General features: G+C 48.7%; 1 protein-coding gene across 1 annotated transcript in view; it reads right to left on the reverse strand.

The window, feature by feature from the left end:
- TMEM132D (transmembrane protein 132D) overlaps positions 1-19,046 on the reverse strand; it is a 691,888-nt gene that overhangs the window by 3,213 nt on the left and 669,629 nt on the right. Inside the window, exons 6-8 of the mRNA XM_061169949.1 lie at positions 8,781-8,986; positions 6,144-6,417; positions 1,713-1,904 (exon numbers count right to left, since the gene is read on the reverse strand). Of these exons, the coding sequence (XP_061025932.1) occupies positions 1,713-1,904; positions 6,144-6,417; positions 8,781-8,986 (672 nt within the window). The remainder of the gene's footprint in view (positions 1-1,712; positions 1,905-6,143; positions 6,418-8,780; positions 8,987-19,046) is intronic.

Genomic DNA, 19,046 nt, shown 5'->3' on the forward strand with positions numbered 1-19,046 from the left:
GGGCAAGGGATTAGCTAACACTTGGCAGGGGAGCCTTCAGTGATGGGTACGGGCTGGGAAAATGGTAAGGCTCTGTGTGTCCAGGGGCAGGTCCAGCTTAGCCCACCTTCCTGCCCATAGTCACAGCCTCAGCAGGTGCAAGAGGGGGCCCAAATGGTAATGTACCTGCCGAGGGGAGAGCTTCCAGGAAGCGCTCCTGACCAATAAGGAAAGCTGCCCGAAAACCCCCTATGTGGGCTGGAGGCCTTCTAGCATCCCCACAGGAGGACAGTCCTGTCTCATGGGGCGCAGAGAATCAGTAGCCTGAGACCACCGTCCTTGGGCATTAAACAAGGCTCACCAAAGTCTCCATCCAGTTTCTTTCTAAGAAATAAAGTTTCTCCATCTCGGATGAGGGAGGAGATCAGATGACATTTCCAAGTGCCCTTCCAACAGTCCTCTGTTTGGAAACCATCGTATCAACACACAAACACGCACCACACGATACACACCACAACACACACTACACACAACACACATACATAACACAAACACACATACGCACAGTACACACACATACACACAACACACACTCTATTAGCGCACACTGGTTTCCAACAAAGAGAAAGAAGGCCATGACTGATGTCCCCACCGGCTTGTTCCTTCTGCTTTGAGCTAAATGACAAATGTGGAAGCATCTCCAATCTCCTTCCAACCCCCAGACCCGTTACCCCATTTTTTTGAGCAGGGACTTAGCAGAAGGCTGTGGACCCCTCCTTGGAGTCTGTTCCTGCCCTCGCTTTCACCCCACTGCTCGGGGAGGTCAGCGGGGTCCAGAGCCAGGACCGTCTGGGGGGGAGAAGCAGCACAGGTGACGCAAGATGGGGCGCGAGGAGACTGCGTCCAGCCTCTCTGGCTCCTGGTGCCTGTAATCCTTCACTCCTGGCAACGCTGTTGTCTGGCATCTCCGTCGGGGGGGCTAGGAGGCCTGAGGCTGAGCAGCTGCCCCTTCACAACGCCTTTCCAGACTGCGGAGCACCCGATGTGCGAGCCCACTCTTCTGCGGGACCCCTCCACCCCAGTTAGTGATTCCACCACACGGGCAACCTGATCTAACGCATGACCTCACCCCACTGTGCGACCTCACCTGATGTGTGACCTGCTCAGGGCGGAAGCCCACCCGGTGAACGACCCCACTGACATGTGACCCAACCCCACCACGTGACCCCAAGAGACGTGGGATTCCCCCGCTGGTGTGGGCCCCACCTGCTGTGTAACTGCACCTGGTGTGTGACCTCACCTGATGTGTGACCTCACCTGGTGTGTGACCTCACCTGGTGAGTGACCTCACCTGGTGTGTGACCTCCCCTGATGTGTGACCTCACCTGGTGTGTGACCTCACCTGGTAAGTGACCTCCCCTGGTGTGTGACCTCCCCTGATGTGTGGCCTCACCTGGTGTGTGACCTCACCTGGTAAGTGACCTGACCTGGTGTGTGACCTGACCTGGTGTGTGACCTTGCCTGGTGTGTGACCTCGCCTGATGTGTGACCTCGCCTGGTGTGTGACCTCACCTGATGAGTGACCTTACCTGGTGTGTGACCCCCCCCCATGTGTAACCCTCCCTGGATATATCACCCCACCTGGTGTGTGACCTCACCTGGTGTGACCCGCCTGCTGTGTGACCCCCCTGACATGTGACCCCTTCCCACGGTGCCCCATCCCCACTCCACACCTGTCTGGGCCTTTGCAGAAGTTCTTGAGCCACCGCAGTGGCGAAGATGGCTCTGTTGCTTCCAGGGCTGAGCTGCAGGGAGAGGGACAGCCCTGCCACCAGCTGGACCCCGAGGTCTGTGATCGTCACCTTCTCGTCCAGCACGGTGATGGTCTTCTCGGCCAAGATGGCATCTGACAGAGGCGACAGGATCTGAAAGGCAGAACCGACATAGGAAGGAAAAGCTCTCTGTGGTTCCAGAAATCCCCCCGATGGTGTAAACGATGTGCCGTGCAGGGGGTGGATAGAGACAGAGCGAGCCAGAGGAGCCAGAAAGAGCAAAAATGGGTCTTTCCCACTCATGCCTTCTTCTAAAAGATACAGCTTGCTTGTGAAAATATAGTCATTTTTAAAGTAACAGCAAGATGGTGTCAAGGAGTGGATGGGGTAGGACCTGGCATCCCAGCCCCAGCATCAAATAAACTCCACTGCCTACCATGTACTGCCCTCAGACCTTGAGAGGAAGAATTAACATTTTCATTCATTTCAGCACTAACTTTACGATTCTTCTACAGCATGGATCATTTCTACTATTAGTGCATATTTTGTTTAAAATTATTTTATGTAAATAATTTGTTTAGTGCATATTACTCAGTGCATATTTTGTTAAAATTATTTTATGTAAATAATTTGTTTAAAAAAGCTTCATAGCGTCATAGAAAAACGGTTTTGATATGCTAGCTATATATTTCTATATTTCTCTCTTCTACACATGATCACCAATGACCAGTTACACTCAAAGAAGAGACGGTCGGTCCATGTACCACCTAAAGCATCCTGTGTGTCACTGGGAGCTCACACTCCACACTTTGGGCAACACTGAGCAGTGACACTCAGTTGCATTTTGGAATATCAGCTTGCGTCCTCTGATAAACTCAGCTGCGAGTCCTACCCTTGACGCCGATGTCCCAAAGTCTCATTTGTCTCTGGACACCTGTGATGCCCTGGGGAATGAAGCTTTCATTCAATTTAGACCCTGAAGAGGAAATCCTGCTTTGGAAGATTGTCTGTGGAAGCACCCCTGCTCTCCCCGCCCCTCATCCAAGTTACAGAGTGCTGATTTAGACTCCCCTCTACGAATCCTTAACCTTCTGGGTGAAACAGGTTTCATTCTCCCTTCCCCAGCTTTTTTGATGTATTTCTCAAGTTGTTGGTGATATTTATGAAGATGTATCTCAAGATAGTTTTCCCTGGATTCATTAAATTCCTTTGTCAAAGCCCCATATTTCTATTCAAATACCTTCTTCAGTTTCTAAGTCTGGTTAGGACAACTTGAATGGCGCTGGGTATGAAACATTAGTCCCCAGAAGAAAGTGGCCAAATGAATTTATAACTCAGGAGGACTCAGTGGGCATAACTAAGAGGGAAAAACGAAGGGTCTCAGGAGCAGATGCCCCACTAGGACAATTTTCATGTTTCACGCATGGGAAGCTGGCCCATTCACACTCATTGATTTTCACAGAAATACCTGATTTCTGAACAGTGTTTTATTGCGTCTTTGTATTTAAATGATCATTTTGAGTGGTTAGTGTCAAGTTGTCGTCTTGGTTCCAGTTTCCAGATATCAGCATCACTTTAGCCCATGGATCAACTTTAATTTAGATCTTTCAAGCAAAAGTCAACTGTGAAGATTACAAGTGCTTGTCTATGGGGCAGATATGTTTTGTTTGACATAACACTTCAAAATGGGATGAATGGCCATCCTTAAAAAACAGAGGATTTCGTATGAAAGATAGGTTTCTAGCTATTCTGGAAACGTTGCAGCATCTCTCCACACTGGGCTCCCATTTCCTCTTGGCACCTTTTGGAGATGAGTAGCAGCCTCCCTTTGCCACACTCCTCACCACTCCCTATTGTCCTCCTAACACTTAGGGCCCAAATCAGTCATCCTCTTTCACCTGATGCCCTGGCTGCTTTCTTCACAGAGGGCACCTTCGCAGCTTTTAGAGAGCATTGGAGCATGTGACTCCTGAGTGCCAGTTCAAAGTAATTTACTTTCCCCCTTGAATAAAATGATCTCTTTTATTTTTATTTTTTTCCAGTGGCTAAATTATTTTATTAAATTAAGTACGTCATTTGCAAATGGTTTCATATGAAAATTTAAAAGCAAAGTTATAAAACATTTTTAATATACAGTACAGAATTAACAGCAAAATTACATTTTCTTGATTGTACAAATAAAAACACTTTGTTTCTGATAGACTGAAAATTTTATAATGTATTCTCCAACTGACAGCTGCAATATTCTATTTTAATGAGACGTCTCAGGGTTAATTCAATCATTTGATAATAATGGGTTCAAAAATGATCTCTCTTAAATATCAGCCCATTTTCCAGAATGTTTTAAATCTTCTACAATCTAATATAGTTTCACTTTTAACTGCTTTAGAAACCTCACTCTTTGGCTAATAGGATGATCACCTCTTCTATAAATGGGGCAGTCACTGAGGAACAATATTTGCTCTCAGACAGGAGGTAAGTGACTCCCAAGTGACCTCCCAGAACCGTGTCTTGTGAAGGTGTTTGTTTCAAAGCTCTCATGTTGCATCCTGGTTCACCCCATCCATTCCTAGCAGTAGGTGCTTACAAGACCAGTGGAATCATAATAACTCTGTTGCTTCCTTCAGTACATTTCTGAAATGCTCCAGGTTTCATCATGTGGCAGGCTGGGACCTGGTGGAGACAGCTGAGCATCATGGCGGGATGGGAAGCTTTTAGGTGACCATGGTCAGTGAGGTGGAGTGACCAAGTGAGAAGCTGCTGGCCACACGCATGATTCTGATGAGCTTAGCCCACCCCAAGAGCTTTTCAAAAAATATTTTTAAATTACAAAAATTTTATTTTATATTGGGGTATGGTTGATTTACAATGTTGTGTTAGTTTCAGGTGTACAACAATGTGATTCAGCTATACATGTACATGTATCTGTTCTTTTTCAGATTCTTTTCCCATATAGGTTATTACGGAGTAATGAGTAGAGTTCCCTGTGCTACACAGTAGGTCCTTGTTGGTAGTGCATATATGCTAATTTCAAACTCCTAATTTATCCCTCCCCAGGCCTTTCGCCTTTAGCAACCATAGGTTTGTTTTCTATGTCTGTGAGGCTGTTTCTGTTTTGTAACAGTTCATTTGTATCATTTTTTAAGATTCCACATATAAGGTTTATCATATGATATTTGTCTTTCTCTGTCTGGCTTACTTCACTTAGTATGATCATCTCTAGGTCCATCCATGTTGCTGCAAAGGATTTCATTCTTTTTTATGGCTGAGTAGTATTCCATTGTGTATATGTACCGCATCTTCTTCATCCATTCATCCATCGATGGACATTCAGGTTGATTCCATGCCTTAGCTGCTGTAAATAATGCTGCAGTGAACATTGGGGTGCATGTATCTTTTTGAATTTGAGTTTTGTGTCTTTTCCAGATATATGCCCAGGAGTGGGATTGCTGGATCATATAGTAGCTTTATTTTTAGAGCTTTTGTCCCAAGATAGTAACATCCACCATGTCTTAGAGACAAATAATGTCTTGGAGTTTCAAACATGACCCATCCTGAGAAGCCAGTCCATCATTATACCTCTTCTGTTGTTTACTTGACAGCTTCTTTCAGTCTGTTCACTCCGAAAATGGATACTGTCAAGTAGAGCTACCGTATGATCCAGGGCTACCACTCCTGGGCATACATCTAGACAAAACTCTAATTCGATACATGCACCCCAATATTCATAGCAGCACTATTTATAATAGCCAAGACATGGAAGCAACCTGAATGTCCATCTACAGATGAATGGATAAAGAGGATGTGGCACAGATATACAATGGAAGATTACTCAGCCATAAAAAAAAAAATGAAATAATGCCATTTGCAGCAACAGAAATGGACTTAGATATTATCACACTAAGTAAAGTAAGCCAGACAGAGAAAGACAAATATCATATGATATCACTTATATGTGGAATCTAAGAAAATGATAAAGTGCACTTATTTACAAAACAGAAAGAGACCCACGGACATAGAAAACAAACTTACGGTTACCAAAAGGGAAAGGGGGGGATAAATTAGGAGTTTGGGACTAACATACACACGCTACTATATATAAAATCGATAAACGACATGGACCTACTGTATAGCACAGGGAACTATATTCAATATCTTGTAATAACCTATAATGGAAAAGAATATGAAAAAGAATAGATGTATACATATGTATAGCTGACTCACTTTTCTGTACACCTGAAACTAACACAACATTGTACATCGACTATACTTCAATAAAAAAATAAATAAATAAAAATAGATATTGCTCTAAGTGACAACAAACAGCCGAGTTCTTGTCTGGGTAGAGACGTGACAGGAATACAGAGAGTCCTTGCCTTGGGGGTTTCTTACCTGAATGGTGGTCATCCCGAGCTCCTGGCCAATCAGGACTTGTCCCCCTTGCAGCTTGGCAATCCGGGGCTCCTCCACCTGCATGAAGTCATTTACCAGCTCCGTGATGTCCACCTGCCAATCTGAGCCCAGCAGGTGGGCCAGCTGTCCCCCGGGCTCAGCCACCTCGGCCACAAACTGAGTCAAGACCCGCACCATGGCGTGCTGGTACTGGAGAGCGCAGCCCCGGCCTTTCTTCTCGTCTTCGTCCTCTTCCTCGCTGTCCCGAGCTGGCCTGTCAAGGGGTCAGTTCGATTGAACAGATGCTGATTTGTTGGGTCAACGGTTGGGGGCTGGGGGTGAAGCATGGCAGGGGCTGCAGAGGTGAGTGGGCATGAGCCCTGCCTTTGGGGAGTTCACAGCCTTGGGGGGGGGCTCAGACAAATGTGCAGGGGTGATGCTCAGAAGATCTGAGCACTGCTGTGGCCTGAGTACTGACCAGTCAGAATGGGCTGGTGTGGTCAGCAGAGTTCTAAGGTGTCCCCTATGAGCCCCATCTCCTGGTATTCACTTTGTGAAATCCCCTTCCCTTTGGGTGTGGGCTGGACCTAGTAGAAGTTTCTTCCAATGAAAGATTACAGCGGGACTTCCCTGGCGGTCCAGTCGTTAAGACTCCGTGCTTCCGATGTGCAGGGGGCACGGGTTCAATCCCTAGTCGGGGAACTAAGATCCCACATGCCGTGTGGTACGGTGAAAAAAAAAAAATTACAGCAAAAGTTATAGGATGTCACCTTCAAGATTAGGTTTTAAGAAACTATGACTTCTGTCTTGTTCAGCCCTCTTTCCTTGGTTCGTCTCTCTTGCCTGCCCTGATGAAGTCAGCTGCCATGCTGTGTGCGGCCCTATGGAGACATCTTACAGCTGGAAACAGCATCCTCTGGCCAACAGCCAGTGAGTGGCTAAGACCTCCCAACAACCACATGAGCTTGGCTGTAGGTCCTTCCCCACCAGAGCCTTGTGATGAGACTGCAGCCCCAGCTGACAACTGGACTGCAGCTTGCGAGAGACCCAGCTAAGCCTTGCCTGGATTCCGGATCCAGAGGAACTGTGAGATAATAGGTTTTTCTTTTAAGCCACCTGGTTTTGGGATAAGCCACTAAATTATGTAGCAATAGATAATTAATACAGTAAGGCTCTGGATGACCAGTATAGCCCTACAAACCAGTACCCAAGGGGAGTGAGTGTTTAACTCAAGGTAAGGTATTTCGTGATAATAGATGTAGAAAGGACCAGGCAGGAGGCAGATGTTAGCAGATGTTAGCTGCTCCCTTGACATGTGATGCCTTATGTGCTGTCAGTCCTTCCCAGCACCACCACGGTCTCCATCAGAAGAGCTGCTCCCTCCTCGAAGTGGTTCTCTTGCCGTATCTGAGCTGGACAGTTGTGACAGCATCTGGACCGTTCACGATCACACTCGGCCAGTCCTTGGGCGAGTCTTTCCCTGCAACCACTTGCCCTCAGTAGCGTCAGTAATCACGGTGCACTCCATTCTCCCAACTCAACCTCAGAAACCCCCGTGGTTAAGGAAAGGGGCATTGCTGAAACCATCTTCCAACGGCACACAGGACCCAAGCCTTCATTCCTGAAGCCCTGCCCTCTCCCAGGTGCCATAAGAACTCAAAGGGGTGGACTTCCAAGGGAAGGAATATAAAAGCTGTCCCTCACCTAAGTACCAGTTCACTCCTCCCTGCTGAGTATCCAGACTCCAGGAATATTTCCTTGTCTAAGTCTGCACATGCTCACTTTTGACTTTCTACAAGTCCCTTGTATACGATTCCTTAAGCATGGGTTTCTCCAACGTGACCAAGTCTCTGAACAAAACTCTCTTTGTACCTGATGCCTGTTTATTTGCCTGATGTGGGTGGTGCAGACTTATCAGTCCACCTAACGCCATCAGAGTGATGCACCAGGCACACAGGTGACAAGCTTCGGACTTCATCTCCCCAAGGGAAAGTGATCTCAGTGATTCTGGGCTGGAGGGACAAAGAGACTGCCCAGGTCAGGCAGCATCTGTTCAGACAGCTCTCTAGTGGACCTCTGTTGCTTGGGTCCTCCAAGAATCAATTCTTCCCTCCTCCTGGTATTGACCTCTTGGTTCAGGCAGGGTTGACCTCTTTCCCTAGCTCCTCTGGCCCCAGCCAGGGGAATGTGGCTGCAGCCTAGCTGGCCAATCAGTGTATTCTGTCTCCTCCCCCTCCCCCCTCCTCCCCCTCCCCCTTCCCCTCTCCTCCTCCTCCTCCTTCTCCTTCTCCTCATCGGCTACAGTGATTAGATCAGGAATGGACATATAACCCAAGTGAGGATAACACTTAACTCCAGGATTCTTGCATGAGTTATTGGGCAAAAGAGGATGTACTTTCTGCAGAGTCGCGGAGAAGGTAGAGTGAAAGTCTGGAACGTCATGAGAAAAGCCTGATGGATGATGAAGCCAACACAAAGCAAGCAGGAGCCAAGAGGTGGAGAGAGAACCAGTCCTTAGGGTACCAATGAACCCCCGGAACCAGACATGCCTGAAATCAGCTACCCTGTAAATTTCCGTCTTCAGCCTAAGCGCACTTGACTTGGGTTTCTGCTATGGCGCCTGACCTGCACACCCACCTCTTGTTGGAGACAATGGGGACTCTCCAGCCCTTGATCTGGTTGAGCTCGGTGTCCGAGACCTCGATCTGCAGGGGCAGACGGGGCACCCACACCATCATCTCCAGAGGACTGGTCAGGTGCTGGTAGGTGAAGTTCACCACCACATTCACCTTGCCCTTCATTTCCTTCCCATTGACAAAGACGTAGTCACATCTGTCAGAAACCTGGGAAGAGGAGAGAGAAGGGTGGGGGACGTATGAGCTTTTATCACATCCCGAAGGAAGAGCAAGAGAAAGCGGCGGAGGAAAGCAGCGTTGTGACTCTTTTGGGGTCACAATCTATCATGAGGAGTTAGTCCTAACGTGGACACTGGATTTTGCTTTCCGAGACAGCAGAGGCTGTGATGACAGATGCCACGGGGTCCCATCCACCTCTCCTGGGAGCTCTTCAACTGGGTGGGTACACTCACCCCTACCTGCTGCAGGTGCTTTGCTGCACCTCCTCTGACAGACTGCCCTTAGGTGCTGGAGCCGAACCTGCAGAATTACCTGGGTGCTCGGTACCACTCAGCCCACCTTTTTGCCCGATGATGACTTCCTGGTTTGCCTCAAGGAGGGACGAACCGTGTGTACAGTTCATGACCCAGAGCTCCTCTGGGGATCGACCGAGGCTCGATCTCATCTGAAACCATCCCGGCTCCGCTTCTCCCCTTTTTCTGCATCCGGCCTCCCTCACTCCCATACGGATGTCTCCAGAGAACACCCTCAGCAAGTCATGTGCAGACAAGCTCCCATCTTAGCTGTGCGGGCAGATTCCGAGATGTATTCCTCTTGGTTCCTGGGACCCTCTCAGTGGGATTCTCCCCACCTGCCCACCGTGGTAACTAGCTCAGTGATTCACTTCCCGTCTCTTCCATTTAGGTGTCCTGTCCTGCCCCCCACTCCCGCCTCCACATCCTGGAGTCAGTCCCCAGATACACCTGCCGCCCTCGAGTCCGTGGCTCACGCTCTGCTTTCCAGAGAATCCAGACACGTTAATGCAGGCCCATGTTAGCTCATTTCATCCTCAGAACAACCCCAAGACAAGCATTCCCATTAGTCCCATATTCCAGATGCGGAAGCTGAGAGTTAAAGGAGCTTGACTGTGGTCCCACGATTCGGCCCTGGGGTCTGGCTGTGGAATACACGTTCTCAGCTTGTGCTGGTGTACCAGACTGCTCCCCTCTGCCCACGTCTGAGAGAAAAGCCAAGTTCAAAGAAAACACCTTGTCCCCTTGTCTTTGTCTCCCAGCTCTCCAGGGGAGCTCGTGCTCATCCTAAACACGACTTGGGGCAAAGCTTTGGGGTCGTGTGGTAGCATGAACGATGGCCCCCAAAGATACCAGGTCCTAATCCTCGGAACCGGTACGTTACCTTATGTGGCAAAAAGGACTTTGCGGGTGTGATTAAGGATCTGGAGATGAACAGATGACCCTAGATTATCCAGGTGGGCCCTAAATATAATCCGAGTGTCTTTATAGGAGAGGAACAGAGGGACATTCGACCACCGTGACAGAGGAAGGACATGTGTCACCAAAGCAAGATGCTACACGGCCGGCTTTGAGGATGCAGGACAGGGCCAAGGAATCCAAGGAAGGCGTCTCTAGAAGCTGGAAGAGGCTGGGAATCATTCTCTCCTAGAGCCTCTGGGGGGAGTGAGGCCCTGCTGATACCTTGTGAAGCTGATGGACTTCTGGCCCCCAGAACTGTGAGAGAATAAACATGTGTGGTTTTCAAGTAACTTTTTTTTTTTTGGCCACACTGCACAGCTTGTGGGATCTTAGTTCCCTGACCAGGGATCGAACCCACGCCCCCTGTGGTGGAAGCGCAGAGTCCTAACCACTGGACCTCCAGGGAAGTCCCTAAATGTGTGTGGTTTTAAGCCACCGGGCTTGTGGTCATTTGTCCCAGCAGGAGATGGCCACAGAGAGGGAGAGCAAGGATGGGCAGAGGCCATGAGGGCTCCTTCCCTGCTCTGGGGCTTGGCTGGTTGAGCTTGGAGGGAGGATGGGCAGGAGCATGGCCCTTGGTTTATTGAGCACTTAATACGTGCCCGGCCGAGCAGCTGAACACATCCCAGGCGTGGTCCCAGTTAGTGGTCACGAGAGCCCAGGACGTGGGTGCCGTTACTGTCAGTTCACGGGAGGTCAACCTGAGGTCCAAGACATTAGGTACCATTTCCCAAGGACGTACAGCTGGGAAGTGGAAAAGACCAGACTCAACCCAAGTCTGCCCCCAGCTGCCCCGCCTCCGGCACAGGCATCACTCTTGCCTGGATGCTCTCTCGCAGTCTGTTGTTTTTTAAAGGATGCAGACCTTCCCTCCAGCACTTAGAGGGGTGTGAAGGAAAGCAAAGCAGAAATGACTAGGTTGTTCAAACATCTTAGAAAGGATTGCTAATGACGGCCCCTTTGATCTTCCTGGTGAGGGAACAAGGGCACAGCACACGCATGGGGGCACTGGGAGGCTTGGCCTCCAGGGGATGGTCAGTGACTCGGAGGGAAACATGGGCCCGGGTCCACTTATGAGCTGGAGCTGGTGGTCCTCCTATAGCGGAAGTACTTAAACCTGATTGAAAGGCAGAACGGAACCAGCCCAGGTGGCTTTATTGTAACTTGTGTCCTGGCCACGGCCCTTTCTTCTTCAGGGCTGGCGAGTCTTGAATCTTAGGCTTTCTCTTTTTATGCCGTTCAAGTCTGAATCAGGCTGAACTGCCACAGATAAGCCGACAGAGAGAGAGAGAGAGAGAGAGAGAGAGAGAGAGAGGAAATACTGACAAGATTTGGTTTCAGAAAAAGAAGCTGTTTCATGACCTTAATTTTCTGGGCCCTCTTGCCAAACCAGGGGTTCTAAGAAAAGACACGTGGAGATCATCATGGGTAAAAGCCCATCCCCTAAATCCCCGTGGATGAGAGACGCAGATGCCTGGTGTGCTGGGCATAGTCATGAGCAGAAAATTAAGTCTTCATGTGTTTTTGTTTTGATTTTAAAACTCTGTGTTTTTTCCTTGAGGAAATAAGAAAACGTTGGGGCTAGACACGGGCAAAAAGGATGAAGAAGGTAAGCAGAGGGAAAGCAGGGCTTGACACCTAGGCACTTACTCTTAGCAGACATGCGTGGAGGCAACTGATGCCCGGGACTTGGAAGGGCAGTGTTGGGTCGGCGGGGCGGAGCGCTGAGGTAGAGATGGTGTGTGTGTGTGTGTGTGTGTGTGTGTGTGTGTGTGTGTGTGTGTTTACATCAAGTAATAAGAACAGCACCCACCTTTGATGGGAGGTTTGTAAATCTCTGCCCCCGGCCCCTCTGCTTTTCCGTGCCCGGCCCCTGTCCTTGCTCTGCGCGTGGAAGCATCACTAAAACTGTTTGCCAACCACACTTGGTTCTTCTTTGGTGGCATGGTGGGACTGTCCTTCTGGCTCACCTGTCTCACTCACCCGTCGACGATAAGCTGTGAGTGGAACCGACACGGGTCACCTCCTGCGGGAACATTTTAATTTCCCACAAGGGACCTTCCAGAGGTCCCCATCCCTCCAGCTTGGGGCCCGGCGGGGGAGAAGTTGGGGACCGCCCCTCCAGCCCGGGCTCCTGAAAGTCTGTGACAGGGACAGCCCCCCACAAAGCCACAAGGGACAGGCGGCATGGGTGGCAGGTACGCCTCTTGTTTGAAGTCACTGATATTTCAGATTATTTGTTACATCACATTGATGGAGCTTATTCTGACCACTGCAACATGCCTGGGCATAATCTGATTAATAAAAATAATCTGTTTTAATAAAAAGAGAACCACAAGTCTGTTCTCTAGGTCTGTGATTCTGTTTCTGTTTCGTAGACAAGTTCATCGGTGCCATATTTTAGGTTCCACCTATAAGTGATAACATGATGTTTGTCTTTCTCTGTCTGACTTAAGTATGATCATCTCTAAGTCCATCCATGTTCCTGCAAATGGCATTGTTTCATACTTCAATAAAATAAATTAAAAAAAAAATAGAACGCACCAAATTAACGGATTGAGTAGGCTAGGGCTGGGTGAATAAGATCTATGAAGACAGACAAGATAATGAGGTGGCGGCTGAGAGGATCCTAATTCTCGCAAACTCGAAACAAGCCAAGAATGTAATTGGGGTCTGCACCAGGGGCCAGAGGTCTTCGTCTTATACAGGCTACTCACGCCTCGTCCCTGAATGCCAGGGTACGGGACCTCCCCGCCTCAGGCTAATGACTTTCTCGTGATTAAAACTGCATGCAGGGCTTCCCTGGTGGCGCAGTGGTTGAGAATCTGCCTGCCAATGCAGGGGACACGGGTTCGAGCCCTGGTCTGGGAGGATCCCACATGCCGCGGCGCAACTGGGCCCGTGAGCCACAACTACTGAGCCTGCGCATCTGGAGCCTGTGCTCCGCAACAAGAGAGGCCGCGATAGTGAGAGGCCCGCGCACCGCGATGAAGAGTGGCCCCCGCTCGCCGCAACTGGAGAAAGCCCTCGCACAGAAACGAAGACCCAACACAGCCAAAAATAAATAATTAAATAAATAAAATTAAAAAAAAAAATTAGTGAGTGATAAAGTGTTTAAAAAAAAAAATGCATGCAAACGAAGTAAGTAAAAGTCAGGGAGGAGCCACATGGGGCCTTTCAGGCTGCACCCTGGAGAAGGGTGTGTGTGAAGCTGCAGAAGAATTTATAGTAGAGTAGAATATAAAGACTGAGGGCTCCTGGGGGAAAGACTTTGCGGGTAAGTGGGGTTTACTCAGCCTGTGTGCTGGGGAGTTTGGGGGCATGACACCTGCCTGGGGGGGACGGATGCTCGTGAAAAAAGCGTGGCTGTGAGTCTGTGGTACCACTGGGACCTGCTTGTTGTCGTCCTTGCATGGATGAGACTCCAGCCTAGGAGGCATCAGAGATCTTTCATTTTTGGTAACGCTTGTGACTCAGCCCGGCCGCTGCAAGTTATGGCTGTTACTGCCTTGCTGGCTCTCCTGGTCTCTTGCTGCTTCCAAAGACTTTCAAGTCTGTTCAGAGGAAGCAGCAAAGGAAGAGAAGGAGGAGGGGGAGGGGGAGAAGGAGGGAGGGACGGGGAGAGACTTTGAAGGGCTTCCTCTGACTTCCCTGGCCTCACTGGAGATGCCTGGTGGTGGTGAGGTCTTCCCACCCCTGCTCATCCCTGGGGCAGTCTGTGGCCAAACACTGGCTGTATGAGTACATCTTAGGACAACCTTTGCAGCACCTCTCAAACTCCAGAGCCCGCCTGGGGGAGCAGGGTCTCCTGAACCCCATCTGTGGAAGGCTGAATAATGGCTCCCAAAGATGTCAGGTCCTGATCCCTGGAAGCTGTAAATGTCACCTTCTATGGAAAAAGGGTTTGTGGATGTAACTAAATTCAAGGTTTTGAGATGAGAGCATCCTGGATTACGGGCCCCGAATGCAATCCCAGTGTCCATATCCGGGAGAGGCAGAGGAGGCTGGACGTAGACGAACAGCAGCCCACGTGGAGAGAAGCAGATGAGGCAGACGCTGAAGTGACGTGGCCACAAGCCAACGAATGCCGGCTGCTACGGGCAGCTGGAACAGCTTCTCCCCTGGAGCCCCCGGAGGGAGCATGGCTTCAGCCTCCTGGCCTCCGGACTGTGAGAGAAGGCATTTCTGTGGTTTTAAGACCCCGAGTCTGTGGTTGTTTGTGGCAGTGGCCCCGGGAATCTAACACACCATCCTGGCCCACCTCTTCCCCTGTCCTGTTCTGCCCCCTCATCCCTCACCTCCTTACTTCCCGGGGGTCTTTCCTCAATGAGTCTCATGCACATGGTGCCTGAACTCCAGGGAACTTGACCTAAGACTTGTTGACCTTCAGTTGGGAAGACACCAGCCTGACGCCCCCAAGGGCAGACCTGGCCCCTGACTGCATCCTTGACGTCTGCCCAGGACAGACCAGCTGAGAAGTGTTCTTGCAAGAGCCGATGGGACAGAACTGGTCCTTCCAGCCCGACATCCGTCTTTCTCTCCATCTACCTGGATGTTGCATTTGAGTGTTAAACATTACAAACTCCCCCTGGGAGCTGAACCAGAGAAACGGGATGGTCTAGGTGAGCTGACAAGACCTGTTCATTCCTTCTTGTTTAAATACAAGTGACTGTACATGTCCAATAATTCATGGCAGTTAAGTTAAAATGAGGTCGTTCAGGTGAGAAGAGATTAGGACACACGGAGAGACGTCAGGGGTGCTCACATGCTGAGGGAAGACCAGGTGAGGACACAGGGAGAAGGCAGCTGTCTAAATGCCCAGGAGAGAGGCCTCAGGGGAAACCAACCCTGCCAACACCTTGATCTTGGACTTCCAGCCTCCAGGACTGTGACACAATACACTTCTGTTGTTTAAGCTCCCCTGGTCCACGGTATCTTGCTATGGCAGCCTGAGCAGACTAATACAGCCTTCAGTCCAATCCCTAGAGATTGTTTTCCTACTTCTGGAGGAAATGGCCAGCCTGAATGTAGGGGAGGCTGGCAGGCAGCTCAGGGGACAGCTGGTTCCTAAGGGGGCTTCATCTATCAGTGATGGTTAAAGCTAGCATTGAGGACTTCTATTACCCGGCACCTTTCCAAGGGCCTCCATGCAGGGACTTGTTTCATTCTGACAGTACCCCAACAAGGCAGGAAGTATTATGATACCCACTGTACAGATGAGCAAACTGAGTCACAATGAGGTTAGGGGAGCTCAAGTTTGCACAGCTAGGAAGTATTGGATCTGGGATTTGAATCCAGGCCATTCTGGCTTCACAGGCAGCCATCCTGTTCCTTACATGAGACAGTGTGATTGTGGAGCTCTCTGGGAAGCAGATGCTGAGATGAATGGTTTATGAGGCAGTGACATCTGTGAAAGAATAAGGAAGGAATAAGGATGGGTAGGAAAGCTCTCAGATAAGATGCCGATCTGACAACATTTCTTCCAGCTCAAACGAGTAGTTTGGAGCCAGGATTGGATGCCCAGTGGAGGAGCCCTGCTTTGGTGAAAAGGACCAGACCCTTCTACCGCCCTCTTAGTGAGAAGCTGGGGCTGCCCCCAAGAAGCGTGTGAGCCAGCTTGAAACAGGGTCCCAAGGAGCTCACAGCTGGAGGATGTCAGCTGCCAGGGCTCCTTGAAGCAGAGCAGAAAGTGTTACTGAACTGAACCTGGGTCTGCTCACCCAACGCACAGCAAAGCCAATCTACCGACACCTGGTTGTGGTGAAGAAAGTACAGCCTTTATTGCAGGGTGCCAAGCAAGGAGAATGGGCAGCTCATGCTCAGAAGACTCAAACTCTCTGATGGCTTTTAGGGAAGGGTTTTTGAAGGCAACAGTGGGGGTGAAGGTTGCAGGGGGTGAACACTGGTTGGTGGTGAGGTAACAGGGTGATGTTTCAGGACTCTCCTTTATCAATTTTCTGGCTCCAACAGGTCTGGGGTCTACGTGCTGGTGGTCAGCATGCAGTCAACTTCCTCCACCTGATGGGGGTTTTAGTAAGGATATGACTCAAGGATATATGGCTCAGGATATTATCTACAGCCCCTGAGAAGGAACTAAAGGTCCTTGACTTCGTTTCATGGTTAAACCATTATTATTTTATCCTGCCTTACTGCTTTCCTTTGTTTCTGCATTTTCTCACTTCTCTGATTAAATTTGCTCTTTGCAACTTGGGGAAGGCCTAGGAGGCTAAAGCTTTTCTACAGACAAGAGGCAGGGGACATGGTGGGGTCTGTCCCTGGGAAGGTCCCATAGGGTCCTATTTGGTTTCAAGAGCCCTTTTTGGAAGGAGCATCTGGGGCCCCTTCTGTGTCACCACAATGGGTCTTTTTTATGACATTGAACAGGGATATTCTGGCATCTTTGCAATCATCTATATTAGGTAGCCTATTTTTTTTCTTCTAAAACCCTAAATTTAAGTCCCCAAGAAGCTCCATTATTTTTAAATCAAAACAGAACATTTTTACACAACCCTACACTCTCACTTTGTCTTTCCGGGGTCAGAAGGAATAACACATTCAGTGAACGTTCTCTTTTCTTTGTTCTCAAAATTATCCACCATGTGGCCTGTGTCACAGGGTCACCATTGTCTTCTCATGGTTGCCAATGAGTGCTCTGATAAAAAAGAATTTTAATAACAACCAACCCAAGTAACTCTTGCCCTGTGCCAGTCTCACACTGTCAACATTTGGGGATGGATATTTCTTTGCTACACAGGGCATTGTAGGAGGTTTAGCAGCACCTCTGGTCTCCACCCACTACGTGCCAGCAGCTACCTCCCATCCAGCTGTGACAACAAAAATGTCTCCAGACGCTGTTAAACGTCCCCTGAGCTGAAAAGTCACCCTCCATTGAGAACCATCATTTTGAGCACTTTTTCGTTTTTTTTTTTTAACATCTTTATTGGAGTATAATTGCTTTACAATGGTGTGTTAGTTTCTGCTGTAAAACAAAGTGAGTCAGCTATACGTATACATATATCCCCATATCTCTTCCCTCTTGCTTCTCCCTCCCACCCTCCCTATTCCACCCCTCTAGGTGGTATGACAAATTTTAAGCAAAGAAAAATGGGAATCGTACAGCAAACGTCCATACACCCACCACCTAGTTTCTGTAATGAATACATTCTGGATGGGCTTTATCACACATCTATCCACTTTTCAGCCCTCTGTCCTCCTTTTTTTTTTTTTTTTTTTTTTTTAGGTTTAAACATCTTTATTGAAGTATAATTGCTTTACAATGGTGTGCTAGCTTTGTCCTCCTTTTATGATTCATTTCAAAAGAAGTAGCAAACATCCATTTCCCCTAAATGCTCCAGCTCTCCCAACTAGAGTTCAAGAATCAATTCCTTTCCAGTTAAAAAAAAAAAAACTTGTACTATTGTCAGGGATGGAAAACTAATATCATTGTACATAAATAGAATTAACTCCTCTTAAATAAGGACAATGAAAGCACAGCAGGGTTAGAAGAAACCAGTAGCACTCGTTCAGAACTTTTTCACAATGGCGGGGTCTGTGTAAGTTTTTCCTTCTGGATAAATCCCAAGGCAGTCTAGTGTCACTAATCTCTGGATCCAGATGTTCCACGATGTTTTATATTATTCCAACTCCTTCACTCACTGGCTGTGTGACCTTGGGCAAGTCACTTAACCTCTCTGTGCCTTGGTTTCCTCATCTGTAAAATGGGGGTGGTGATAATAGTTCCATCTTCATGGGTTGTTTCAAGAGTAAATGAGTTAATATATGTGAAGTTCTGAGGCTTCTGCATGCAAACACTCAGTACAGCTATTGACCGCTCTGTACCTTAGGGTCTAGTCTGACGAGGGCGGCAGGATATATGCACAGCAGCCGTGGGGGGTGCTGCTCAGATCTCCCTTCAGTGGGAGCCTGCCATCAGGAGCACCATTTGCTGGCATCCGCGCTTCCATTACAGGGGGCACACGTTCGATCCCTGGTGGGGGAACTATAAGACCTTACATGCTGAGCAGATAGGCCAACAAAGGAAAAAAAAGACCCGAGACATCTTGGCTCCAAATTCCAGCTCAGCATCTGTTTCTGCAGAACTCACCTGTCTTAGTCAGCTCAGGCTGCTATTAAAAAATGACCAGATGGGTGGCTTATAAACAGCAGACATTTATTTCTGACATTTCTGGGGGCTGGAAGGACAAGATGATGGCTCCATCAGATTTGGTACCCGCTACCTGCTGCATAGATGGATGTCTTCTCTTTGTCCTCACAGGGTGGAAGGAGTGAGGGAGCTCTCTGGGTCTCTTCTATAAGGGCACTAATCCCAAAGTGAGGGCTGCATCCTCCTCACCTAATCACCTCCCAAAGGACCCACCTCCTGCCACCATCACATTGGGCACCAGGTTTCAACGTATGGATTCTGGGGGGACACAGACCCCTCAGTCGATAGCACCACCTATGACACGAGCTTCTTAGTATGTCCTTTCCTCCAGGCAGCCCTCGATTTGTCCTGTGTTAGTGGAGAATGGTTCATGTCAGCAGGTTCCTCACCTTGAATGGTCATGGATCAAGGTCATGGTTCTGATGGTTGAGTTTCCACTAACAGGGTGCTACGCAAGATGAGGACTGACTACATTTCACTGTTATTTGAAACCATGTGGAATATTGCCAAAGAAGAATAAAATCTAACAAATGCAGACCTCCAAGATCTTCTGCAGACCTACGATAGTGGATTGAATTCCCCCAGATTCCTGTCTACCCAGCACCTCAGATTGTGACCTTATTTGGAAATA

This window comes from Eubalaena glacialis, chromosome 15, assembly GCF_028564815.1.
Source record: "Eubalaena glacialis isolate mEubGla1 chromosome 15, mEubGla1.1.hap2.+ XY, whole genome shotgun sequence".
NCBI lineage: Eukaryota > Metazoa > Chordata > Mammalia > Artiodactyla > Balaenidae > Eubalaena > Eubalaena glacialis.